This window comes from Vespa velutina, chromosome 10, assembly GCF_912470025.1.
Source record: "Vespa velutina chromosome 10, iVesVel2.1, whole genome shotgun sequence".
In the NCBI taxonomy this organism is placed as follows: domain Eukaryota; kingdom Metazoa; phylum Arthropoda; class Insecta; order Hymenoptera; family Vespidae; genus Vespa; species Vespa velutina.
In genome coordinates, this window is record NC_062197.1 from 7,148,423 (window position 1) to 7,174,595 (window position 26,173).

Here is a 26,173-nt window from a genome sequence, read left to right on the forward strand (position 1 = left end):
TCAAACAGAACGATATTTGAAACGGTGTTTATCTTTGAGAGGAAGATGATCATCGAGCGTCTATGTTTAGTCAAGACAATAGCAATGTCGAGGATAATAGAGCCCAGGAAATTGCAGAAGTTCGGTATACTACCGGTTGTTATAAGTTCTGATAGCAAAGGCAATTGGAACAGGCTGCGACATACGATTCTATAAACTTTAGTAAATGAGACAGAACGGCCTTCGTTAATTGGAGTTTAGATCGTTAAGGCAAATGTACTCTTAACAAGCGTTTAGCAATAATAAGTTTCAAGAAGAATACGTAAAACTAATTTTTAACATCGAACGAGATCAGCTTCGAGATGAACATCGTTGTTCATGAAAATCGGTGAACATTCGATGATTTTAGGTGGACGTTTCGACGCAGGTTGATCTTCATAGTGGTGGATCCTTTCATGGTGATTGGGACCGACGAGCTACGCCACTTTATTCGCGAGAAGACATAAAGGAACAATATTGCATAACTAGCAGACAATTAGACGCTGTTGAAAAATCGACTGGTGGATTTTTTGGTTGTCTATCAACGAGGGGACCTTCACCATGTAGTTCGACCAGAAGCTCTATTCTTTCAGCTTGCGTTCGAAGTGTACCAAGCGACGAAAATCTCTGCGATGCCCCTTATCCTCGAAATTCTCTACAGATCATGTATCAGCAACCCTATACGAGCTTTTCCAGAGGCCTTTCTCGTTACCACTTCGAAGATGACATCGAGGTCTTTCGACGGAAACCAAGATCTTTTTGCACAGTCTCCGATCCTAAAAAGTGAGATTATAAAATTCGTTATTGTTTTATAAAATATAGCAAACATTAAAATAAAAATATGCTAAAAAATCATTGTGAGAAATAAGGACGTAAAAGATGATAAAAGCACGTTTAAAGCAGTTAGCTATCTATTTGCAACAAGTACCTAAATCGCTAGGTTATTAGCTATTTAAATATTCCTTTTACCGTTTGGATTAAAATTGTCGTCTCTGGCAGAGATGGGTCTACGCTGCACGCTCGAGTACGAATTTACGTTCGATATATATGACGTAATTAGGCCGGACACTCGTGATTACATTATCTCGAAGCATTTGGCTACGAATGCAATTACGTTTTACTACGCCGCGCGATGCGATGACTATTTTGTGCCGTTCCACGTTTCATTACAGTTGTCAAACGCCACGGATGATCGACCAATCGTTTTTACCCTGACACTTTTATCATCGATACGTTTTTAATTGAATAGTATACTATGAGAAAAAGTTTTGTAAATGAGAACAGTTTGGAACTACAAAGACAATGTAAATATTAAAAAAAAAAATTAAATTAAATATTGGTAATTAAAAATAATGTTAATTAAAAAATTACTTTTTGCATGTAAAAAAATATTAATAAAATTTCGAAAGATACATGTGGTTGCCCGAAGACGAAGAATCCACCAGGATGGAAGGTCCAAGACCAGTATTACCCCCTGCGCCACCACCACCCTCTTCGCAAGGTCCTCAAGCTCCTAAAACGAAACACGTGAGTTTCGCTAGGTCACATACGCTCACGTCTTTCGACGTTCCTAGAAGTAGAAGTCCACCGAGGCCGCACAACCCGGAACGCCTTATTGACTCGAAGCCAACGATGCAAAACACCACTCTGTCCTCGAATTTACCCCTTGTCCACTCTTACGCTCCACTCATCCGTGGTAAGTTTTCCTTTTTTTTACGGTAACTTTAACATTTGAAAAAATCGATAGATACTTTAACATAATAATTATAATACCCAGAGATTGAATCCATGAGAAGTGAAACATATTGAAAAGCCTTAATAACGGAATGCAAAAGATGTTACTTTGAAGTAATAGTTACTCCATATACTGAAATTCACATAAGCTTACACCTTCTGATAGATTACCATCCTACGGCAACTTCCTGTAGATGATGAAATTGCCAATATCGTTATACACGATGGGAATTCCATATTGAGTTTATTAAAGCAACGATAAAGTACTGGAAACAGCTTTCTCTAACGCAGTTATTCCATAACGAGCTGCAAGTGATTATCTTACGTTTCAATAATTGACATAATGTTTTGGATTTTTTTAAAAAAACATTTTCATTAGAATCTTCGTTGCATAGCTGTTTAATTGGAGTGTATAATAAATGGCAACAGATCTGTGTACTCTAGCGTGACGATAATTAACGAGAGAACAAAGTTTTTGCTGGAAGAGAGCGGTAATAATCGATTTAGCGGATGAACGTGACTCTCGTCTCTCTCTCTCTTTCTCTCTCTTTCTCTCTCTCTCCGTCTCTCTCTCTCTCTCTCTCTCTCTCTCTCTCTCTCTCTTTTTCTCTTCTCTCAAACAAAAGTTTCCTTATTTCGATCAAACGATCTTCTTTCCAGAAAAGTTTCCGAAACGTGGTGTCATGAAAACGCAAGCAACTCAGACAGAAATCCCAGCAGGTTTCCGTAGTAGAATACCTCCTGTAACTCTCAGTCCCAGAACCATACATCGAGTAAAGATGGTCTCACAGGGAGCCCAGACGAATGGTCTCTTTAATGGTAGAAAGTTGACAAAAAGCTATTCCGAGGCTGGACAATTGGGGACACCTTTGGGTGGTGTACAAACTAGTTCAGGATCTAAAGAAGAAATAGAACATGAGCCACTTCATAGAACGCAAAGCGAGGAACCACCACGGTCACCGTTCATTGTCGAGACTCCACCTCCTCAACTTCCTGGCTATGCCATCACCGAGGACGAATCTTTGCCTAATGGAGACATCGACGGTCCTTTGTGTCCTGTAAATATCATATAAGGGGTATATTCAAAATGTATATTTCTGAACATTCTAGGCTTCATGTTGGATTTATATTTTGTTATAGTCACAAGATCAACGACAAAAATCCATCGAACTCGAAGACCAAGAAATCCTTATAGATTTTAAGCCAGCTCCGGTCTCACCGGATGCCCGTGCCATTCTTAATCGTCTGTCAACGCCCACACGAAGGTTCCTACCGTTACAAAAAACTCTTTCCGATGGTGAAATTCGAGTAGAGAGACGAGAATTAGTCGGTGAAGCTGGCGAGCCAAGTTATCCGCATACGTGTAGAAGAAATCATCAAGATCCATGGAGTAGGACGGTTAGAACATCTGTTGAATTTTCATCTACTCCAGAGGATCTTTCTCTTTTACGAGCACCTTCTCCTCAAGACGATCATCACGAGGAAGTTAGTGAAAGAATTCTTTTAATAATTTACGTGTTCAAATATCGTGATAACTTTATTATTGCCTTAGGAATTTCATGAAAACCTTATTCGTCACGGACTTTTCCGTAAGAGAAGCGTATCTCTCGAGGATGGAGTACAGGGTCCATTGTCCGGTGATTTTATGTTACCTAGGTCGCTTCCAACGTCGCCTACCTCACCAACGTCATCAGGTATAATAACATAAAAATATTTTATTTTATAGAAATATAACAATTTTTTCTTAATTAACAAGTATATTATCTAATCTGAACGATACAATAGCACCTCGACGAATACCTCAAAGTCCAAAAGACGAGTTACCGTTGAGCCACCGATTGTCACATACCGGAAAGATTTTTATTCCTGGTATTATATCCAGAACATCGCCGGTGACTGGCATTATTGGGACTTCTCCGTTCGCCTCAAGTGATTCCTTAGCGAACGATATAACAAGGGACCACAGCGATGGAATTTGGAACGAGTCCCAAGCGACAGTACTTCAAGCCGACTCTCTTGCTTTGTTAACTCCAAAAAGGAGACTCCTCCTACTTTTGCAACATCAGCAAGACTCTTCTATGGACACTGAAGCATTGGACGCCGAAGACGTGAAAGAGATGCATACGCCCAGTCCAAGAATACGCCTCGAGCCTGCAACGCCTGTACAACCTCTCACGCCAAGGTTGAAACGCTTATCGACAAAGGCTAACTATTTACGTAGAGAGACGTAAATAGGCTGCCACGGATCGTACACGGTTCAATGTGTTCAATCTTGGACATGTTGCAACCTCATTCTTTTTATCAAGGTCTTAACATATGTACATGAAAATTTTTTCTTTCACAATTTCAGCGCTGATACTTCTGTTACAATAAGTAACGGCAGAGCTAGAACTGGTTTCCGACGTTCTAGTCCGGCTCCACCATTGTCTCAACCACAGTCACAATCGTCGAGTGAGTTTTGTTTGAGTCTTGCTAGAACGGACTCTGGTGGTCGTACGAACACTGACCTTTCTGAGACCTCGACGACCGAGGATTACTTCACTGCCAATACCTCGACCGAAACTGGGACCACGACTGGTACCTCCGCGACTACGAGTTCCTGGTCGAGGCCACCGCAAACGTCCAGTGCCGCGGCTTCGGCATCAGCACCAGCATCAACCACAGCCACCGCCGCGGAGGGTAGCTCTTTCGAAAGTGCTAGCTCTATATATAGTCTAGCAAGAAGCGAGGTACTTCTTTGAAACTCTATCTTATAATCATTCAGGATTATACTTATGTATTTTGTTAGGCCGTGGTCGAAGAACCTTGCAGTCCACGACCTATCGAGGAAGAGACAGAAGATCATTTCAGTTTGGAAGAATTACTTTCTCCAGCCAGATCAACGAGCAGTAGTAGTTCAGGAAGCTATGATTTGAAAGACGCAATGGCGACGATGCAAGAACTTGATCAGACAGCACCAGAAAGTGGTCACGTTTCCGAAGCAGAGTTAGACAAAGATGTGAGCATCAGATAATATTAAATTTCTGGTTTTCTCACTGAATCAGTTTTATTTCACATCAGGAAGGACATCGTTCGTCTTCCGGAGGATACGCTGAATCCCCACCAGATCAGCATGGTTGGAGCGAAGAAGAACGTCGAAGAAAACGGAAATTGTTCACTTTAGATCTAACCAATGGAATAGCTAGCACCGAATCGGAACATATAACCGAGTCCTTATATTTAGAAAACGTGAGCGTTCCTTCGAGATCGCGATCGAAACAAATATCTTCGAGAAGTCCTCATCGTAACAATAGGAAACGAGATAATGGTCAATTGCAGCAAATTCAACAACAACAACAGAAGCAACAACAACAGCTACAGCCAGGTAGTCGAAGTCCTCAAAAAGAGGAATGGAGAATAGAACAAAGTGAAGATGGTACACACGCAGCTACATCCGATGATTCTAGCTGTAGTCATTATTATCGTATGCATCATCATCATCATTATCATATGTATAGAGACACTGGTGATAGTAGTAGGCATCGAAGAACAAGGGATAGTCCAAGAAGAAAAAATGGAGGCTATGTTCCTGCCAGAAGACGAAGCAACGAGGTACTTTCTTGAAAACTTGATTAATGCTACAACGATCAGGATAATATATTATGATATTTCATAGGATAAGAACGCTGCTATAACTGGTAGTTTGCCACGAAGAAGATCTCGTATCGCAGACGATGTTTGTTCGAATCGTTTGAGTCTTGGACGTTATCAACGTAGTCCTGGACACGAGTATCGTGCTGTTATCATAGATCGTCAGAGTCCAGAAGCAAGATTAAAGGCTCTCTCAGCCGAATCTCTTAGATCGGTTAGTCCTGGAAGCGACAGTGTATTTTATAGCGAGGGTACCGATCAACCATATATAGCGGTTGCTACATTAGATGAACCTCATTGTCATCATTGTGGGAGGAAGGTAGGTTAACTACGTTCAAAAGAACACTTTAATGACGATATTTAATCGTAGATTTACTTCGAGGTTTCCGAGGAGATAGTCAAACCACCAGCGGATTTTGCTGACTCGCCGGAAGGACATAGGTCAACTAGTTCGAAACATGGCTCTAGTCAGAGACTTTATAAGAAATTTGACAAGAGATATCGTTTGGAAGATCGTAGTGATAGAAGACATCGCCGTAGTAGTGCTGGTCGATCGGACATTCGGGCAAAGTCGGAAGAACGAGCTGGACCGAGATCAGGAAGCAGAGGATCGATCGATGAAACTGCTGCTGGTAGAAAGAGACTACAAGTTAGAAGCACCGACGCTAGTATGGAGATACTCACAGGTTCCGATATGTTTTAAATTTTGTTTTAAATTGAAAAAGACTTGAGAAAAATTGAATTAAAATAAAATGAGATATTCTTACTCTCTCTCTCTCACTCTCTCACTCTCTCTCTCACTCTTTCTCTCTCTCTCTCTCTCTCTCTCTCTCTCTCTCTCTCTCTTATATTTATTATTGTTGACAGGCAGAGAAGACGAAGATGATTATGTTGAACCATACACCGAAGGAGAATGGATTTACATCGGCGACATCGAAGAGAGTCATGTATGGCGTCGTCCAGATAGCCGTGACGGTGAGGACGACATTTTAGAAAGCGTACTTAAAGAACGAAGAGGTTCCCAAGAATCGACGGAGAGCGAGAGAAATTTTCGAAAGAAGTATCAAGCTGCTACACATCGAATGGTGCATCGAAAGAGTAGCGGCGAGATGTACAGAAGGATACAAACGAAGAACTTTGGTGAGATAGCAGGATTTTATTTTACACATTTTCCTTCAGATCTACCTTCTTTTTTTATTTAAGTATTTTCATAAAAGAGGAAGAATATTCGATCAATAATCTGTATAGTTCCATCGTATCTCAAAATATCAAGCACGAAGAGAAAAAAAGAGAAGGAGAGAGAAAGAGAGGGTTAACCATAGCAAGGTAGACCTTGAACGCTGTATCGAAGGTTAGCGTATTTTTAAATCGATACGCTATGACCGTTTTTCTCAAAGTCCTATCGCGCATATGGAGCGTTATATATTCAAAGATAATTGATCGTAAAAAAAAGGATAACGTTGTTGTAGACTATTAATAAAGAATATAAAAATGTATTATAATTATAATGATAACAAATTATTTTTTATTGAAACATATCTCGAGTTTTTAACAACTCATGTTATTTTGTACGAAAAAAAAAACATTCGGGGACGATCTACTATTTCTCTCCAGGGAAGAAAAAAATTTAGAACACGCGAGGACATGATCTTGGTGTTCGAGTTTTTTATTACTACGTGTATACGGCATCGCCAAAGAATGTTCCCAAAAAATTTTTGGGAAGTCGACGTAAGAGTCGTGTGCTTGTGTGTGTGTGTAAATAAGAAACAGGAAAAAAGGGAAATAAAGAAAGAAAAAGAGAAAAAAGACAAATAGAAATAGAAGATAGATGATAGATCATTCGAGAGCAAGTGAGAGAGAGGGAGAAAGAGAGAGAAAGATGTTTTTAGGGTTTCTTTAAATAAGCACCGCGTAATACTGCGTCGTCTAAATATACCTTAGCCGGCTCCGCCGTCCGAATTGGACGGCTTCTCCGGTCGGCTACTAAAGACGCTATCGCGAAGAAGAGAAGGTAAAGAAGAAAAGCATGGAAAGAAGGAGAGATAGAGAGAGATAGATAAAGAGGAGAAGGGAGATGGTAGTGGTGGTGGTAGTGGTGGTGGTGTTAGTGATGGCGGTGGTGGCGATGGGCCGAACATTCGAAGAAGAAGCTTTTGGCCGGCAGTCAGTGGGTCAGGGCGCCGAGTCGCATTCCACGGGTTCGCAAGCTGAAAGCATCAGGGCATCGGGAAAGCTCGAACCTTCCCTTTTCGTTATTTCTTTCGCGGGTATCCACCAATAGTAGTAGTGAATCTTCAAACTTGACGGCATCCATCGGGTGGATCGACCATTTGGTAGATATTAGGAAGAAAAACATTGATTCGAAAGAAAGAGAGAGAGAGAGAGAAAGAGAGAGAAAGAAAGAGAAAGAAAAAGAGAGAAAAATAAGAAGGATGGTGTGCGACTCGGCGCACAGTTCAGAGTATATGGAGGAATTGGAGGAGAATGTATCGCTGAAGAGAGCTTTGGAGGACCTTCTCAAGTGTATGCTTAGGGTGTGGTGCAGAGAGGGACAGGCTCTCACGAGACTCGGTGCAACGACACCTGGTAAATAATCTTCTTTTCAATGCTTAATTAAGCTCTCGCTAATAACGATGCAAGCGACTCGCGAACCGAACGTCTTTTCCAACTCGACAAGGTCGACCATTCGAGCGACATCGTCGTTATCGCCGAGATAGAAATTAATGAGTACATCGATGAAAATCGGAAACTCGCCAAGATTTGTCAGCACGTGGCCAAGAACACGACTTTTCGCGACTATTCGGACAATATAGCCCTCACCGTGTACCATCTCCTCGCGTTGTCCTCGCTCGATCAAGATCAAAGCGCATTGAACGTTGGCGAGAGGCGCCAAATCGATATGTTTTCCTCAAGGTCAAGAGGCACAAGATCTACTCGAATCCTTGATTCCTCGACAAAATAATTTTCCAAACTTGCTTACTTCGTTTCTTCTCTACTTCATTTTTCTGCTATTTTTTCTTTCGTTTTTTTTTTACATTAAATTTCATTAATCATGTCACGGACGGTGAGATTTGTGGAACGTTGCAAAACAAGGAACACATGTATTTTGACACACTTCTCTTGCATACTCCTCTACGGATATCCAGAAATATCCAAGAAATATTAACGTATCTATGGTGTACGTTCATCTACCAAACATCTCTTTTGCCGAGAGATCGGTCAATTCAATCAGAAATATATTGCAATTGTGGCGAGATACTACTTTTGTTAAGTATCGGTATAAAGTTTATGCGCGTAATCGACGGAATGTCTATCTATAGAAATCCGATGGTATGGAATACCCATGCGATGTCCAAGGAAGTTGTACACGTATCTACAACCCTCTAAAAATATCCGACAGGGGATCTCTACACGGGAATAGGTTTCGTCATCTAGATAACTTCGAAGCTGCAAACGTATCATTGCTTTGATTATTCTTGGATCATTAATCGTATTGGATCGAAGAAAATTCGAAATACTTGCTCGGCTCTTTGCATGTTTGAGAATGAAAAAGAGAAAAAGAAAGAGAAAGAGAGAAAGAGATAGAGAGAGAGAGAGAGAGAGAGAGAGAGAAAGAGAAAGAGAGAGAGAATGAGAGACAATCCAAAGCGAATCTGTTCATATTTTACCAGCAGATTAACGGCTAGTCGATGTCTCCTTTCTGCCTCCCATATCCACCTTGTCTTTCTTTTCTGATCTTTATTCATGGCTTTATACGCTCGGATTGCCGTGAATAAATAGAAACGCTCTAAAAGGCGGCGGAAAGTGGGTCGGCGTGACGCACGTGCGGCGCTTTACTTTCTATAATGGCAACTGATTATACAGCGTAGCTCGCAAACCGTTGGATATCACGATACGAAGGAGATTATTATGTGAGAAAAATCGAAAAAGAAAAAAGATCAAAAGATAACTAGATGATAACACTTCGATCAATAGACTTTGATACTCTCCGTTTGTTATTTTTTTCTTTTTTCTTTTTCTTTTTTTCTTTCATCTAAGAAATATCAACTTCGAGTGTCAACTTCGATTTGCAGAAAGCGACAAAAGGGTGATTGTGAAGCGTGAGGCTGACGGCGAATTTGGCTTTCGGATTCACGGATCAAAACCGGTGGTAGTCTCCGCGATCGAACCAGACACACCTGCTGAGAGTTCCGGTTTGGAGGTTGGCGACATTATAATGTCGGTGAACGGTAGAAGCGTTATGGACGCGACCCACTCGGAAGTCGTCAGGTTGGCTCATTCAGGTACAGATGTCCTCGAGCTGGAAGTCGCGAGGACGTGCAACGTCCTAGCACCGCGAGTGACTAGGTCCGGGGCTAAGGATACACAGGAAGAACCAATTTGTACAGGTTACTTATGGAGAAAATCGGCGACTTGTTCTAACACGGACAAATGGGTTCGCAGATGGTTCGCTCTACGTCGTGACAATTGTCTCTATTATTATAAGACTGACTCGGTTAGTGGAAATATTTGATACTTGAAATTTCGTTTAAATCGTTGGTGAATTTACAAGATGTTCGAGAAATGTAAAGTTCACCGATGATCACGATAATTAACAGTCTCGACAAATCGTTAAGCAACTAATTACCTTCCTTGCTTACACCTGGCTAGGATTCACAGCCGGTAGGAGCGATAATGCTCTTAAAATACGAAGTGGAAACGACTCCCGAATTGAGACTACACAGTTTTGCTATAAAGAAACAAGCAGCCCCAACGTTACGGCTCGCTGCCGATACAGAAGAAGCGGCGAGCAGGTGGACTACGGTTATTAGAGAAGCCATCGAACGAAACAATCAGGTAATCTCTTAAACATGTGAACATTCGTTTTTTATTATAGTTTCTGAAAAGAATGATTTCTTGGTAAAATAAGAAACATGACTCATAGTTATATCGCGTATAGGTCGACACTTGGTTGAACGCTTCGTTGAGGATGCGCGAATTACCAGCTTGCACGATACAAAAACCAGATTGCTTTGGATATCTAAATAAACAACAGGAACACGCAAAGAAGACTTCCTCGCCTACCGGCTGGTCCAAACGATATTGTGTACTGAAGGATGCCGCTTTGTATTTCTACGATGACGCCAATGCCGAGAAAGCCTTTGGTGTTGCTTGTCTTCATGGTTTCAGAGTTTACGGTAGCGCACCCAATTCCGGCGGCAGGAAGCACGCCTTTGAGCTGCAACCACCGGATCCCACGCAAAGGAGTTACACCTTCGCCACGGAGTCCGAGATGGATAAGAAACGGTAGCATAATTTATTTATATTCTTTTCTTCTACATTGTATATGCTTTATACACACATACACACACACAAGTATATCTATTCTCTCATTGTTCATATTTCATATTCATATTTCATTTCCTCTTGTCTTCCGTTTCTTACAGCTGGTTAGCGGCGTTAGAATATTCAATCGATCGATGGATAAAAATAGGTTGATGCGACCAACAGAACGGCTCAAAAAGCGAAGACGACGAAACAACACAGCGAATGAAAAACCAACCTTCGCGGGAACCCTAGCCACTTTTCCCGTTTTCGGTTCCTATACGTAAATCCTCACGATCGTAACCCGATCAAAGGTGATCCAAGAACGTTTGTTCGAACTCTATCGCGACATTAACATAAGTTTTCTCGACTATCGTTCGTAATTATCGTAGAGAGGAAAAAGAAGACACTTTGTCTGTTTTAGAAACTTTTCGACAAAAGATTACGATGATGTACGCATAAACGTTTTGGATATTTGTCTTATCAACAAATTGTCAAAGACACTCGTAGTTTCGCGTCAGCGTAGATCGCGATCTAGGAAATTAATTAAAAAAAAGAATAAAAAGAAAAAAAAGAAAAAAATAAGAAAGAAGAGAAGAAAGAGAGACAGACAACTTTGAATCATTCACATCGATTGTTTCATTCGTGAGAAAGAAAAATGGAATACAAAAAAAAAGTTCATACACGTGCGTGTAATTAGGTGATTACAATATAAAAAAAAGTAAATAAATAAAAATAAAAAGAAGAAAAAAGAAACAGCGCAAATAATTAGTTAAAGTGGAAAAAAATTGATTATCCGATTATAAAATAGGAAGGCGTATCTATATATACACACGTATAAAAAACATTGCGAACGAATATTTTGTCGATGAGAAAGTATGCGCTCGCGAGCGTGGCTGGATAATGCGTGTTAAAATATATGCGTGGAATTGCCATTTAAATTAATACCGCTGTTCTTACCACCGATATTTGTAATTACCGATTTTAAGAATCGTGCGCACGAGACCGTAAGTATGAATGTTTCGTGTGTGTATGATGTATATTTGTGTTTATGTATGTGTGGGGGTGGGAGTCGTGTAAAAAAAAAAGAGAAAGAGGGAAAGAAAGAGGGAGAGAAAGAGTGCAAAATTAGTGTGAATTATAAATTTCGCGCGCACGTACTCGCATTTACTCGGTAAGATTAACAGAAAAAAAAAAAAAATGATAAAAGAAACAATAGAAGGAAAAGAGAAGGAAAAGAGACGAAACGTCACTATCTCGGAACAGCCATAAATTTAATTGCGCCTTTAATGCGCTCGAGCGCACATAGGACACGAGAAGAAGAAGAAGAAGAACGAGAAGGAAGATAAGAAGGAGGAAGAGAAGGTGAACGAGAATGAAAGAAGAAGAGAGAAGAAATAGCGAAGGATGAGGCGAACGAACGAACGCACGATACGAACGCGTATCGTTTCTCTTCCGTGCTCGGTGGACCGATCGAGAGGACGGAAGAAAAAAAGACACGATCCAGGATGACGAAGATAATAATGATGATGATGATGATGATGATGATGATGATGATGATGATGATGATGATGATGATGATGATGATGATGATGATGATGAAAATGATGATGATGATGATGATGATGATGATGATGATGATGATGATGAATCGTACGAAATGTTTGAGGGAATTTCAAATGACCGTTTTCAATCTCGGGATAATAAAATAGAAAGAGTTTAATACAGTTGTAGAGGGAAGTACGATCACTGGCCCTCCTCTTCCTATTTTCTCTTATTTTTGTTTTCTTTTTTTTATTTCTCTTTTTCAACATTTGATCATAAATCGTAAATTTGATCGATAAAATAGGGTGGGATCTTTTGGAAAAAAACAGGAAAAGTAAAAATAAAGAAGAAAAAGAAAATGTTTCTTTGAAAAAATCTTTAGAAAGTAATCGTTCGTGAGGAGACTGTACGAGAACTCGGTACGTACACGTGTTATTAGAGTGACCGCCGAGGCAGCCTAATTATGCAAAACCACATTCGCGTGTTCGGCCAGTGGCGAACGTTGTAAAACGAGCAAGTATGTGTATGACTTGGAAAAGGCGTACACACGGCAGCATAAGAACAACGACGTAGAGGTGGACAAAATTTGAGAGACCGCCTGCCATTGAGACGAAATCGACCGCGAACGAATGTACAGGGAAGTAATAATGTTCGGTGGGTGATTTCTCCTTCAATATATCCATTCATTTTTCTTCTTATGAAAAATCAACGAAAGTAAAATTTATTAATAGAAAAGTGACTCTAGACGAGTATAGTTTTAACAAACGGAGTCTTTATAATCGTTCGTAGAAACCTTCCGTGCATATAGATCCCCATAAACCGATAAGAACCAGTTTTAGATTTGAAATTATCGGCCGGAATTGCTAAGCCACGTAACTACATTCCGTGAATTTTTTCTTTCCTTTTCTATAAAGGTTCACCTAAGTCGACATATTTCAGATAACAATCTACCTTTCAAGTTAGTTCCTAACTCAATCAAAGATAGTATTACAAAGACATATAAGTAAAATAGTGAAACAAAGAATATAGAGTACCATTAACTCCTATATTCCATTGTCTCAAACACAAAATAGGATCTAAATATTCATTTTGGACAATGAAAAAGAAAACTGAGAACAAGAATCGACTCCACGAGTTCTCGATAATTTTGTAAGAAGAATTGAGGGCCCCAGATAGAGTCGGTCCGTGGTTGGTATCCGTTTGATAGCAGATAGCAGGCCGAACGACGCTGGTATGTTCTCATTACGCGTCGTGCAGGTATGCGGTGGCCGGTTCGTGGGTCCCGTGCACGTAGTAACACCGTCTTGGTCCATCTCTCTCTCTCTCTCCCCCCCCCTCTCTCTCTCTCTCTCTTTCTTTCATTTTCTCATATTCTCTTCTCCTTCCTCTTAACTTTCACGGAGCTTGGCATCCCTTCCAATCGGATCCCGCCTTTATGTCCTTCTCTTTGACTCCCTGAGCGGAATAAAGCGACGATTCCAACGAGTCACCGTGCGGCAAATCGACGCACCGCACAAGAAAGTGCTTCGAGTCACACAAATTTAAGGACAGGTCCTTTTAGAGTCAGTTCGATCGAAACGTAGTAGAAGTTCCTTCTTTTACATTTTCGAAACTAACTTTTCGCTGTTTATCTTAGCCCATTCGAACTCGTTGAAATCTTTGTATCTTCTCTTCTCTTCTCTCTCTCTCTCACTCTCTCTCTCTCTCTCTCTCTCTCTCTCTCTCTCTCTCTCTCTCTCTCTCTCTCTATCTCTCTCCAACTTTGAACGGTGATCTTCTCGGTGACGTTGCTCGCTGGACGCTGGCGATCGTAGTCCTCGAGATACGTTATGGTAGTAGTAACACTCCGATGTGGTGGAATGGATCGACCATGTGAAAGAGAGAGAGAGAGAAAAAGAGAGAAGAGGGAACTAGTTCACCGAAGAAAACGACGCCAGAGGCAGTTGCATGCTGTACCAATCGTTCTCTTCTTCTTCTTCGTAACTTCGTATAGCGAATATCGAGAATATTCGGATATCTTTTAAGATTTTTCTTATGACTGTTGCTTTTCCAAAATTTTCATGAGGAAAAGTCAAAAAGAAACGAGAAAGACATGTGTCTTTTTTCGTTTTTAAAAAGAAGCAACTCGCAAAAGTATTATCGTAAAGCTTCCGAAACGTTGAGCAACACGATAACTCAATCCTCAGAGAGAAAGAGAGAGAATGTAACCGAGTATGTACTCAGGCCCTTCTTATCTCGAGGATGCACACTGAAAACACAGGCCATGCGATTGATTCGTTCGTCCTACCAGATACCTGCCACGTTTAAGTTTCGATGCGGTCAACCGTGAGAGGAGAGTCTCAGGCCATTGGTTTCGCTCGTTTCGGAAAAAGACCGAGAAACCACGGAGAGTCATAAAGCAATAAACGGCGCGTTTCCTCGATTACGAGAATCTTATCGTCTTTATTACCGATATAGAATGTAATAACTCGAAAGTCGATTGCTTAAAATATGAAGAAACGAAACAAGGAAAAGATAAAGAAATAAAGAAATCGATTTTCGAGTTCATCTTAAAAAAAAAAAGTCGAATCTCCAAGAACTTGGTTCGCAGCTGATCGCGATGATTTGCATGTTGACTCGTAATTTCAAATGGAAACTAAGAAGAACTAGGAGCGTCAGTCCAAGAAGGTAGAATGAATCGGTTCTCAGGTGTAAAACCGGCTGGGCGTCGGCGGCTGCTGCCAGAAGAAAGAGACGGAAAGGGAAAAAAAGAAGTAGCGAAGGGGCAGGGAGCAAGGAGGGTGATAAGGTAAGAGAGAGGGAGAGAAGGCGACTCGATCTCTCCAAGTGCCTCTGGCTTATGGCGGGGTGCACCGACCGCACCCCCTCGTCCTCATCCCACCAATGATCTCCTTCTTCAGTGCTGTACACTATTACATCTTCACATCAAACATTTACCTACTTTTATCGAGTTTTTTCCATCGAATCTTTAAGAATAAGAATTTCGAAATCAAAGAAAAATCTCTTTGATTTGAATATAAGTAAATGATGATGAAAACAATCGATAATCTTGGCTAAAAGTTAAAAAAGAATTTCCAATTTTTAATCTTCAACGTTAAGGGTACTCCAAATACTAAATACAAACCTGAGCCTCACACACATACCACCGTTCTACCCAAGTCTCTTACGTTCAACCTGCGCGTCGCAGGCTCTGGTAGGTACGATAACCGTGAGCTCCCCTCCCAGTCCTCAATCTCTCACTCTGTCTCTTTCTCTATTTCTGTGCGGCACGAGAAAAGGAAGGGAGCCGGCGAGGTCCGGTCGCGCAGCATCCAGCAGCAGCGCTACCAGCGGCAGCCGAACGGAAAGACTCCCAGGCGAGTTGCGCCGTTCCGACGCCGTGCTTCCCTTTTACCTGTGTGTTGCTTTTGCGTGTTCGTGTTTCTTCTTGGCTGCGTGCGCTCTCTCTGTGCGCCGTGTAAGCCGATCGCGTCCGAGAGCGTCCGACACGCAGTTAAACCGCGCGCGCTACGCCGTCACCACAGTGAGATACGTGTACTCAAGAGACAGGAGTGAAAGAAAGAGATAGATAGATAGCATACACATATATATATATATATATATATATATATGTATGTATGTATAACATCGCGTTATCTATATATCGGATACGCGAGAGTCTCGCAAACTTCTTCGCAAATTATCCGCGATGTCACGACCGATAGAATATCTTTTGCGGTCTTCCCTGTCGTTAGCAAATACGCTATGCTAGTCGTTGGTACTACTTCCTGAGCCAAACGTGCATGTGCGTGCGTGTGCGTGCGCGCGCGCGCCATCGACCGAGAAGGAGCGCGTGCACGGAATGCCTTGAATCTCTCGAGATCAAAGTGTCGGCAAAAAGAAAGAGAGAGAGAGAGAGAGAGAGAAATAGTGTGCGTTGTGGCAGTTCATTGTAAACAAGAGAGAACGAAAAGACGAATGATCGTCTTTCCTCTTTGGAGTAATTGTGAAATTCTTTCTAATTGCCGTGAAATGCGAATATTGAATTTTGAAGATTAAGAAGCTTTCGGGAAACTTTCCTTTGATCTTCCTTCCGGTAAGCATGCTTGAATATTTTTGATTAATCGATGAAAGAAGGCTTAGGAAGGCGTCTCTCTATTACTTTTCAAGTCCTACGGGCATTCACGATTCCAACATGGCCGCTGGGACCAGCCGTGACCGCTGGGCCCCCGCGGAAGCCATGTTAGCAGGTGTGCTCGGCTCGAGATAACCAGTTCACGTTCGAGAAACGCGTGCTGGCCCGTGATATCGACGATCGCCGTTCGAGCTTGCTTAAAAGAGAATATTTATTCAAGACGGAGCTTCGATACTTCGACCTCGTGTAGTCTTCCTAATGCATTTCTTTCTGAATATCCAGAATCCCAATCGTCTAGATAATTATCTATTATGACTGTACCGAATCAACGACCGTGATCTTTTCACGATATTTTTTTAGAAGTCTTCGATATGCCGACGGATCTAGTCGTGACGCCGGCTTCGGCCACGGCTTCTGAAGAATCCAGCAGAGGTCGTGACCTACCACTTGGTCCGTCTTCGCGATCTGCTCCATCATCTTCAGGGACATCTTCTTCAGGCTCTTCTGGACAGTCGTCCTCTAGAGGATTCGATCCTTCCGGTGCCCTCGCGGCTTATCATCAACATCGACATGGCTTAGTAACTGGTCTAGGTCATCCTCATCATCGGGAATCATCCGCTTTTGTACCCGTCGTACCTTCCAGATTGCATCTCGCTCCTTATCCCGGCGAGATGCATCCTCATCTTCCCGGATTACCACCTTCCTCGTCTACCAGCGGAAATTCGGATCATGAAGTTGGTCCCGAACAATCAGTGGCTAGAAAAGGATCGTCCAGTTACGAAATTATGGCCATGATGGCCGATAAAAGAAAAGAATTGGCAGCGAGAGCTCTACTTCTTCCACCGCCACCTCTTTTGGAACCACCACCTGGATACCCAGTTTTTGCAGGTCCTTTTCCTGGTAGTTCTGCTCTCTATCCTCCGGGTGGACCATTGGCTCATCAGCATCTCGATCGAAGATTATTGAGAGCTCCCGGCAGAGCATCCAGGCCGAAAAAGCAATTTATATGTAAATTTTGTAACCGTCAGTTCACGAAATCCTATAATCTTCTCATTCACGAAAGGACACATACGGATGAGAGACCGTACTCGTGCGATATTTGCGGTAAGGCCTTCAGACGGCAGGATCATCTTCGAGATCACAGGTAAATTAATCGATTTTAATTTAATATATGAAAAATAATCAATTTAATAAAAACAATTTGATATTACGAAGTATCGCACATTTCAGGTATATCCATAGCAAAGAGAAACCGTTCAAATGTGGCGAGTGTGGCAAAGGTTTCTGTCAAAGTCGCACTTTGGCTGTACATAAGATTCTTCATATGGAGGAATCACCACATAAGTGTCCGGTATGCGCGAGAAGTTTCAATCAACGCAGTAACCTAAAGACTCATCTTTTGACACATACGGATCACAAACCATACGAATGTACGTCCTGCGGAAAAGTTTTCCGTAGGAATTGTGACCTCAGGAGGCATGCACTGACTCATGCGGTTGGTGACGTTCCTCCAGAGGCTTTGGAAGAGGCACTTAGGGACGATGATAGTCCAGAAGAAGATTGTGGTCCGGAATCAGGTTCATCCATACCTTCGTCTTCTTCGACGAATTCATCGCTAGCAAGCACGTCGGCGAGTACTTCTGGTTATCAAACTCAAGCCCAATCGATACCAGGCCCACCACCACCACCACCTCCAGCATCAACAGCAGCACCTGTATCTGCACCAACATCAGCACCAACTCCATCGACAGCATCAGCACCAACTCCGGTACCAGCTCCTCCGCTTCGACAGAGGCCTCAATTACAGATCAGAAGAGATCTCTTGCCTACCGTAAAACCTTCCACGATAACCAGCAGTAGTTCAACTCATTCCAATACGCAAAATCCTCCAGCACCTTTGCCACCACCTCCTCCTCTGATACTCTCGTCGTATCGTCGAAGACTCGGTTCACCAGGTCCATCGAGAGTTTTCTTAGAACTTCAGGAACGAGAACGTGAAAGAGAGCGGGAAATGAAACAAAACAGAGAAAGAGATCGTGAAAGAGAACGCGAAGAAGAAATTGAAAGGCCACCAAGAGCACCCACTCCACAGCCACCTCCACCACCCAGGCCTGCACCTACCAGGCAAGGATTCACGATCGCCGATATCATGCGTCGATAGAAAATTATTGTATTATACCAATTCTATCGAACGTTCTCTAACGAAAAGAATAATTCGAAAGTAATTGAAGATCAAACAATTATCTACATCCTACGTCTTCCGTACTTATATTTTCCAACTGTACATATACGATGTGTTCCTTTGAGAACACATACAACTTTAACGACCATTATTATTATGTGCCAGCGAAGTTATATCTCTAGTCGCGGTGCCCATACGATTTGGATTTTATCAGCGTCATCTAAAAAGATTTAAAAAAGTATTGCCGAAGCGTGCCTTTTTACGTTAGTCAAACATTTAAAAGTTAAAAAAAGATATATTGATATGGTTTTTGAAAATACACAGTCTTTTAGCAAGTAAATTGGATGATAAGAAGTGGAACTATTATCGGAATAACGAAAATGTGCCTTTTGTACGAATGTACTACTTATCATTCATTTTACATTAATCGACTAAATATTTGGGATATAGTACTGATCGTCCTGTAGAAGATACATGAAGAATCGAATAGTAAATAGTGAAAAGGAATAAAATGGAGAAAAAGAAAAAAGAAGAAGAAAGAAATAAAAAGAAAAGACAATAAGCCAAAGTGCTTTGTCTCTCGTAAATTTTGGAGAAGGGGTAATGCAAATTTCGTGGTCACGGTAGAACCTGTGCCACTGTTGCCACGATGGTAGCAGGTGCAATACGGTGTCGAAACTACTTGAATCCCACTTTTAGTACTACCTGCTCCTGCTCGCATCTAAAAATATTCCGACCCTCGACGAATGCTGCCTTCTTTTTTCCCTTTGCTCCTGAGAGAGGAACCATTAAGGGTCCTTTTGTGTTCGACCACAAAAAGGACCTTTGTGTCTGTGTTATGCGACCGACCAAAACTATATTTTCTTCTCAGTAAATCCTGTAAAAATTCTAGGATGAGAGAGAAAGAAAATTATTTTTCTTCTTTTTCTTTTTTTTTTTCTTTTTTTTTTTTTTTTCTTTATTCTTTTCTTCTGGATAAGTGTATTCGTGTTTACCGAAACTTCGAACATTAGGGATGATAAATCTTGAATGAAAATTATTATATTCGAGAGAAACAAGAAAGACACCGATGTCTTCCATTTTAAAGAAAATCATTTTATTCGGAATCATTAAGACGACAGATCTGTTAAAAATAGGTCGAAAATTATTACAGCGTTGTACTATTATTGATAATGGACAACACAGTATATAGGAATTTAATTCCGCGTTTGTGTTATCTCCCAAGAGAATGGGAATTAAAATGAGGATTTTTTTTTAGAGAGAGAGTGTATAGTGATATCTACGATGTACAATGTACTACGTACAATGACGGCCGTCCAAGCGATAATTTACAAAAGCACAAAGACGAGCTAAATCTCCTGTTATTTTATACGTTTTCTGTTTATGCTCAACATAAATATCTATATTTTTAGATTTATACGTGCGTTAAGTAAGTTTGTAAATTATATATTAAGACAGATGAAAAATAAAAGATACTACACAAATACAAACATAAGGCAACATTGAAAAGAGCAACAAGTTGCTAAGTTTCTCTTACCTATACCCGCAGAATCATTCAAAAGACATCTAACAAAACATCTATAAATTTACATAATCGTAAATTATTAAAAAAAAATTAAACTACGATATCATTATTTCCGTGAATAGACTGCGTAGATCTATGCTTTACATAGTAGCATTAGAGAATAATGTCTTTGTATCGTAAAACTAGTATAATAATGTTCGTATTAATTTTATAATATGTATTAATAATAATGAATAAGAGTACTTGCGAGAAACTACTGTACCTACAATTAATCATTTAGTATTTCTTCATTCGATAAAGAAATTATATTCCAAAGTGAAGATACTCTCTTCTCTCTTTCTCTCTCTCTCTCTCTCTCTCTCTCTTTCTCTTTCTCTCTTTCTCTTTTTCTTTCTCTCTCTCTTGATTATATCAATAAATATTATTATTTTTTCGATATAATCCTCGAGCTAACTAATCATTATTTAATAATAGTTTATAAGAAAAAAAAACATTAAAATAAACAATTGTATGAAATCCTACAATATATATTACATAATTAAAATTTAACATCAGATGGCGTTGACATTACGTTTTTAATTTACTATCAGATTCTTTAGTTAACTTGTCGGTAATATAGGTCGCATCATGTAAATGTCGAAAAAAGAACAAAATTGTGGACTTATAAAAATATATATTTTTAAAAATTATATATATATTATTCGTATTGACGAAACGCAAACAAGTTGTTTCATCTTCCTAAATTAATATAAAATAGTTAACGTAACCAAAAAGACTATCATGTCATATAGGTTATGTTTACTTTTACGTGTTACACATCGATTTGTAATCTTGTGAATTATATTATGTACAGCTCTGTATTATAATTTATTTATTATAGTTACTGTTATTTAAACAATTTCATTTTTATTTAAAGATTCAAAGGAAACATTTATTAAATTTCTTTAATCTTCTAACAGTAAAAAATATCGCAAAATTATGGAAGCGTTTCTTACCGCATCAAAAACAGCTCTAGTAAGTAACAACAGCTTTTACAATATTATCTTTTATTATTTAAAGAAATATTTACGAAAGATAAATACAAATATGTCATTTTTTATTTATTTTACAAAACGATCATTATATTAATCGATGCAATACAAAAACTATTTGTTCTTAAGTCGTTGCTAACCTCTGGTGGCGTAAGTAAGAAATAATTTTCGATTAATGCTCAATTTGATTGAATTCAAAAGTACATTTGAATTATATCGAAATCTTTTTTTAAAAGAAATATAAACTATGGCGTGTAATAAAAAACGTAATAACAAAATATGATTTCAATATATGATAATATATTTTTTATATATTATACAAATATCATAATTTGAATTTATTATTCAAATTATCATAATTATCTAATATCGATTTATTATCTCGTTTAGAAGAAATTATCTGAATACTATACGATCTGTATTGTCCTTGGAAATCAAACTTGCGACTTAGATTCAGCAGTTTGCGCTTTGGCTCAAGGATTTTGTGAATATTTAAATGAAAATAAAAAAAATGAAAAAAAAGAAAGTGTTGCAGTTATACCGATTTTAAATGTTACCAAGAAAGAGTTTCGAATTAAAACCGAAGTCATTTATTATTTCCGCCAGCATGGAATTTCAGAAGAACTTTTGACATTTAGGTAAGAGAGTTCACGTTCATTTTCCCTACTTTACAGAGAGTCTATTTATTTTGTAATTTACGCCATAAAGTCATGACAAATACTTGTTTCGCGTAAATACAATTCTTTTCACGTACATACATACATATAGAACTAAGAGAGTTAATTTCGCGTCATGAATAGTAAAGAAATAAGCTCACGATCGGTTTAATCCAATGAAGAAGCTTATATAGTTCATGATAATCGTTAATTCGTATGTTCTCTCTCTCTCTCTCTCTCTCTCTCTCTCTCTCTCTCTCTCTCTCTCTCTCTCTCTCTCTCATACGAGTAGATAGTTACTTTCGTACATGTTACTTTGATGAAAATGGACCTCTACGTCATGAAACAAACGATCCGAACTGATTTAAAGTGAGGAATAAATGACGTACAATTTGACTCATTTTTACAAATATTATCTCGAATTTGACAAAAGTTATTAATCTTCATTCTTTTCCATTTTTAGATCGATGTAGGAAGTTTCTTTTACCAAAGTATATCTGATCGATTCGATTTATGTCCATAGGGATCAGATAGATTTGAACATTCTAACGGAAAGTAGGGAAAATAAAGTAGAAGTTGTACTCGTGGATCATCATGTCCTGGCGAACGAAGATAGGACGTTGGTCAACTCAGTCGTCGAGATTATCGATCACCGTTCTCAGGACGTATCCTGGCCCTGGCATGGGAAAACGATTCACTTAGAGGCGGTCGGCAGCTGCGCCACTCTCGTCGCGCGCAACCTTCTCATCAAACATCCCGAAGCCGTCGACGCGTGGCTGGCAAACTTCTTACGAGGCAAGTTTTTCCTCCTTCCATCGTATACCTTCAGAGCCTAGCCTCCCTTTACCTTCCTACATTTCTCCTCCTACTTCCTCTACTCGTCCATTTTCCTTGAAAATCGACGATCCTGAGGGACTCGAAAGTCTTCCTGGTGGATCGAACGAAAAATTATTGATGCTTCTATCGAACTCTTTCTTCTTCTTTTTCTTCTTTTTCTTCTGCCCCTTCAATTTTTCTTTTCTTTTCTTTTTCCTTTTCTTCTTTGTATATTTTTTAAAACATTGAATTATATCATCCTTTGGAAGGGAAAGAACATTGAACAAGTGGACGCGAACCGAAAGGAATACAGAATTTCACAAGTTACATATTTTATAAAGCCATTAGGGAAAACCTACCTGCTTTCCCCCGTTTTCGCGCTAATGCCGAAGGATTAAACATGCGGCCTCGCCTCGTTCGAGTACAACGAACGCCACTCTGAAATACTACTACTATTACTACTATTACTACTACTACTACTACTACTACTACTACTACTACTACTACTACTACTACTACTACTATTACTATTACTACTACTATTACTATTACTACTACTATTACTACTACTACTACTACTACTACTACTACTACTACTACTACTACTACTACTACTACTACTACTACTACTACTACTACTACTACTACTACTATTACTATTACTACTACTACTACTACTACTATTACTACTACTACTATTACTACTACTACTACTACTACTACTACTACTATTATTATAGTAGTAACGGATAGTTAGAAAATCACTTTAAAAATTAGCTAAAAATTTCTATGTGATATGTTTTGATTAGGTCCTATATTATTGGATACTTGCAACTTCTCAAAAGAAGCAAATCGTACCGCAGCTCTCGATCGCGAAATTATGGAAACTCTCGAGAGAATCTCGTCCCTTGGTTCCGATAGAAACCAAATCTATCAGGGAGTACTTGCGGCAAAAACGGACATCAGTGAATTAACACCCGATGATCTCATACTCAGAGATTTGAAGTTTGAAAGTGGTGTACCATTTATCGGTCTTCCGATATTAATCAAGGTAAGTGTAAAAATGGAGAAAACGAAATATTTTATATTCAAAATGAAAAAAATAATAGATAACTGTGTTAGGCCGTTATTGACAAATAGTTGATACGTCAGTCGAACTTAAAATTACTTTCGAAGGAATAAGCAAAATATTTGAATAGGATCGAAACACTCGTCGTCTTTAAACCCCATCCCTATTCAGGATAAGAAAGTTTGATTTACATCGTTTAGTTTGGAAGTTTGGAATGGGGTTCGTTAAGATCGGCAGTCGCGAACAAGCCCGATGCGTAATCCATCGAGAGGGTGCGAGCGAAATCGATGTCACCCCTCTTATTCTCAACGAAACTCTCTTGCCCGTTGAATGCCAATGGAGATGAACGAATTCCAGATTTTCCACGCTGATGTACGAAATACTTTGCCTATTCTCAGGATTTCCTCACCTTGGAGGGTACTCTACGAGCTGTCGAGAAGTTCACGGAAAGCAAAAAATGTATGCTTGCTGTCCTTATGGGAATCGACTTGAAAAACGACCACGTAATCAGGGACATCGCGGTCTTTTCGTTATTGACCAATGGTCTGGAAAATAAAGTAAGTAGTATCGTTTTCTCTTTTTGTAGATATTCCTTCTCCTTCCCAATTTCTTTTTCTCTCTTTCTCTCTCTCTCTCTCACTCTCTCTCTCTCTCTCTCTCTCTCTCTCTCTCTCTCTCTCTTTCTCTCTCTCTCTCTCTCTCTCTCTCTCTCTCTCTCTCTCTCTCTCTCTCTCTTTCTGTTCTATTCTTCTCTTTTTCTTCCTCGACGTGCTCCGTCGAACTTCGTTTTCCATTTCCATCCATTTCCTTTTGATTTTTCGCATCGGCCTAATCCAATCTACCCCTTCTATGTACCGTCTTCAAACGGCCAACTAAACCCGTTACTTCCTTTTTGGATTTACGGATGCCCGAATATCAGTTATCCGAGAATACGAACGATTTCGATGTAAATAGTTTTCCCTTTTCCGAATATTCGGATTTGGATTTTCCAAGCTACGTACAGAAAATCAAGGATTCTAGTATCGAATATCTCAAAATTCTAGAGGATGCTTGAAAAAAGAACATCTTTCCAGAAAAAATATTCATCAAGTTACTGCATTAGCTTCTATTACGTATTTCTGTTTTTTTTATTTACATTTCTTTTACACACAAAATCACTTTTTAAAGTACAGTTTTTTCTTACAATCATTTAGATAATCAACGCGTTGCTTGGATCTACTCAACCTCAGTTAGAACTCACATTGGAAAAACGGATCAAAAAAGAAAAGTACAATATATTTCTTTATAAACAAGGAAACATTTGCGCGTCACGGAAGCAAATATTACCGATCATAAGGGAAACATTGTCAAAGGAGCGGGCTTGTTAATGGAAGGAAATGTAGATATTGTGGTTGAGATAGGTTGAATATCTAACTTGGATATTTATCACGCATTCATCTGTAATTGTAGCCGTCATAGCACGCTCGAAGAAAAAAGAAGTGACTAATTACTGGCGTAAAAGGGTCCACCTGCGTTTCACCCTCCGCATCCCTTTCTATTTATCTTTCCCTCGTTTTTCCCCTCTTTCCGCTTTTTCACCTTTGTTTCTTGCTCTTTCTCTTTCTCCTTTCTCTCTCTCTCTCTTTCTCTTTCTCTCTTTTTCACCCCCTTTCTCCCTCTTTCTCTCTCTCTTCTTCCTCCCCTCTCTCTCACTCCAGGTTCAATCGATCGTCCTGACATAAACGTCCATTATTTGATCGGTGGTTTTAACCGAGCGGCGAACGTGGAACGATAAACGTTAACCACACTGTCTACGCCATTTCCGTACTTCTTTTGATCATCTTCGTATCATAGAATTATGTTTCTATCATTCGTATCGTGTAACCTTTGAGGTATTAACAACGGTTTGTGAAAATAAAAATAAAATACTGACATAGATTAACGACAAATTTTTACAAGTCATTACCATAGAAACCAGTCAGAGAGTCGAGTCGTTTCCTTGACAATAGAAGTGGCAAAGAAGAAAGAGGAAGAGAAAGAAAGAGAAGTTGAGAAAAGACTCGAAATACCTTGACCGAGGAAATCCGCACGCGTTTCTCATGCAAACGACACAAGCGATCCATCCGGGTAAATAAGCGAGCGCACCCCCATCTTCCTTTGGCTCTTATCCCCACCTTACGGCATCTTCTAACTTGCTTCTCCGACTACATCCGGAAACTCTGACAGGTGTCTACTTTCGAAACGATTCTTGCACGACCGGTTAACTTTCTACCAGACCATCCCCTCCTCACCCCAAGTTCAGAATAAAATTCATTTTGCAAAGACGCTTACGCCATTTTGCCACTCCCAGACTTCTCGTCTGTCGTGGAGTACCAAACAGAAGATAGAAGCTAAGAGATGGGGAAGTGCGTCGGACGAGTTTTCAAGAGTTTCGTGTACTTCCAACGCGGAAACTTTCCTAAGATACTTCAGTTCTTTGGTATTAGAAATGATTTCAATTTATTTTCATTTCATTTTTTTTTTTTTTTTATTTCTTTCTTTCTCTCTGTCTCTTGATAATTTCATAGTGA

General features: G+C 39.7%; 3 protein-coding genes across 9 annotated transcripts in view; all 3 read left to right on the forward strand.

Moving 5' to 3' along the window:
- Positions 1-12,413, forward strand: part of LOC124952114 — a 15,369-nt gene extending 2,956 nt beyond the window's left edge. For 3 of the 5 annotated variants that reach the window (XM_047501491.1, XM_047501493.1, XM_047501492.1), the window contains 16 exons: positions 389-801; positions 1,428-1,714; positions 2,413-2,810; positions 2,893-3,237; positions 3,305-3,446; positions 3,538-3,934; positions 4,103-4,481; positions 4,541-4,750; positions 4,813-5,343; positions 5,408-5,701; positions 5,753-6,068; positions 6,250-6,522; positions 9,456-9,877; positions 10,033-10,218; positions 10,322-10,668; positions 10,809-12,413. In XM_047501491.1, coding sequence (XP_047357447.1) covers positions 389-801; positions 1,428-1,714; positions 2,413-2,810; positions 2,893-3,237; positions 3,305-3,446; positions 3,538-3,934; positions 4,103-4,481; positions 4,541-4,750; positions 4,813-5,343; positions 5,408-5,701; positions 5,753-6,068; positions 6,250-6,522; positions 9,456-9,877; positions 10,033-10,218; positions 10,322-10,668; positions 10,809-10,860 — 4,992 coding nt within the window. In that variant the 3' untranslated portion in view covers positions 10,861-12,413. The other 2 variants (XM_047501494.1, XM_047501495.1) reach the window with 2 other exon arrangements.
- A 151-nt stretch (positions 12,414-12,564) lies between these two features.
- On the forward strand, positions 12,565-20,362 carry LOC124952121 (protein bowel-like). Of its 3 annotated transcripts, none has more exons than XM_047501518.1 (3): positions 12,565-15,019; positions 16,706-17,489; positions 17,576-20,362. In XM_047501518.1, the coding sequence occupies exons 2-3, from the start codon at positions 16,717-16,719 to the stop codon at positions 18,504-18,506; spliced, it is 1,704 nt and encodes a 567-aa protein (XP_047357474.1). In that variant the 5' UTR covers positions 12,565-15,019; positions 16,706-16,716; the 3' UTR covers positions 18,507-20,362. The 3 variants fall into 3 exon arrangements, with proteins under 3 accessions (XP_047357474.1, XP_047357475.1, XP_047357473.1); XM_047501519.1 differs by lacking the exon at positions 12,565-15,019 and adding an exon at positions 15,035-16,306 and having other exon boundaries at positions 16,709-17,489; XM_047501517.1 differs by lacking the exon at positions 12,565-15,019 and adding an exon at positions 15,036-16,306.
- Positions 20,363-20,492: 130 nt separating this feature from the next.
- On the forward strand, positions 20,493-25,541 carry LOC124952151 (exopolyphosphatase PRUNE1). Its single transcript, XM_047501587.1, has 6 exons — positions 20,493-21,066; positions 21,474-21,721; positions 22,263-22,534; positions 23,365-23,606; positions 24,023-24,181; positions 24,818-25,541. The coding sequence occupies exons 1-6, from the start codon at positions 21,031-21,033 to the stop codon at positions 24,989-24,991; spliced, it is 1,131 nt and encodes a 376-aa protein (XP_047357543.1). The 5' UTR covers positions 20,493-21,030; the 3' UTR covers positions 24,992-25,541.
- The last annotated feature ends 632 nt before the right edge of the window (positions 25,542-26,173 follow it).

Excerpts from the sequence above, each read along its gene's own strand:
- LOC124952121 (XM_047501518.1), top strand. The coding sequence starts at position 16,717 with ATGCCGACGGATCTAGTCGTGACGCCGGCTTCGGCCACGGCTTCTGAA. Across the intron at positions 17,490-17,575 it reads GATCATCTTCGAGATCACAG|GTATATCCATAGCAAAGAGA; the intron begins GTAAATTAATCG and ends CGCACATTTCAG.
- LOC124952151 (XM_047501587.1), top strand. The coding sequence starts at position 21,031 with ATGGAAGCGTTTCTTACCGCATCAAAAACAGCTCTA. Across the intron at positions 21,067-21,473 it reads CCGCATCAAAAACAGCTCTA|AAGAAATTATCTGAATACTA; the intron begins GTAAGTAACAAC and ends TATCTCGTTTAG. Across the intron at positions 21,722-22,262 it reads GAAGAACTTTTGACATTTAG|GGATCAGATAGATTTGAACA; the intron begins GTAAGAGAGTTC and ends TTATGTCCATAG.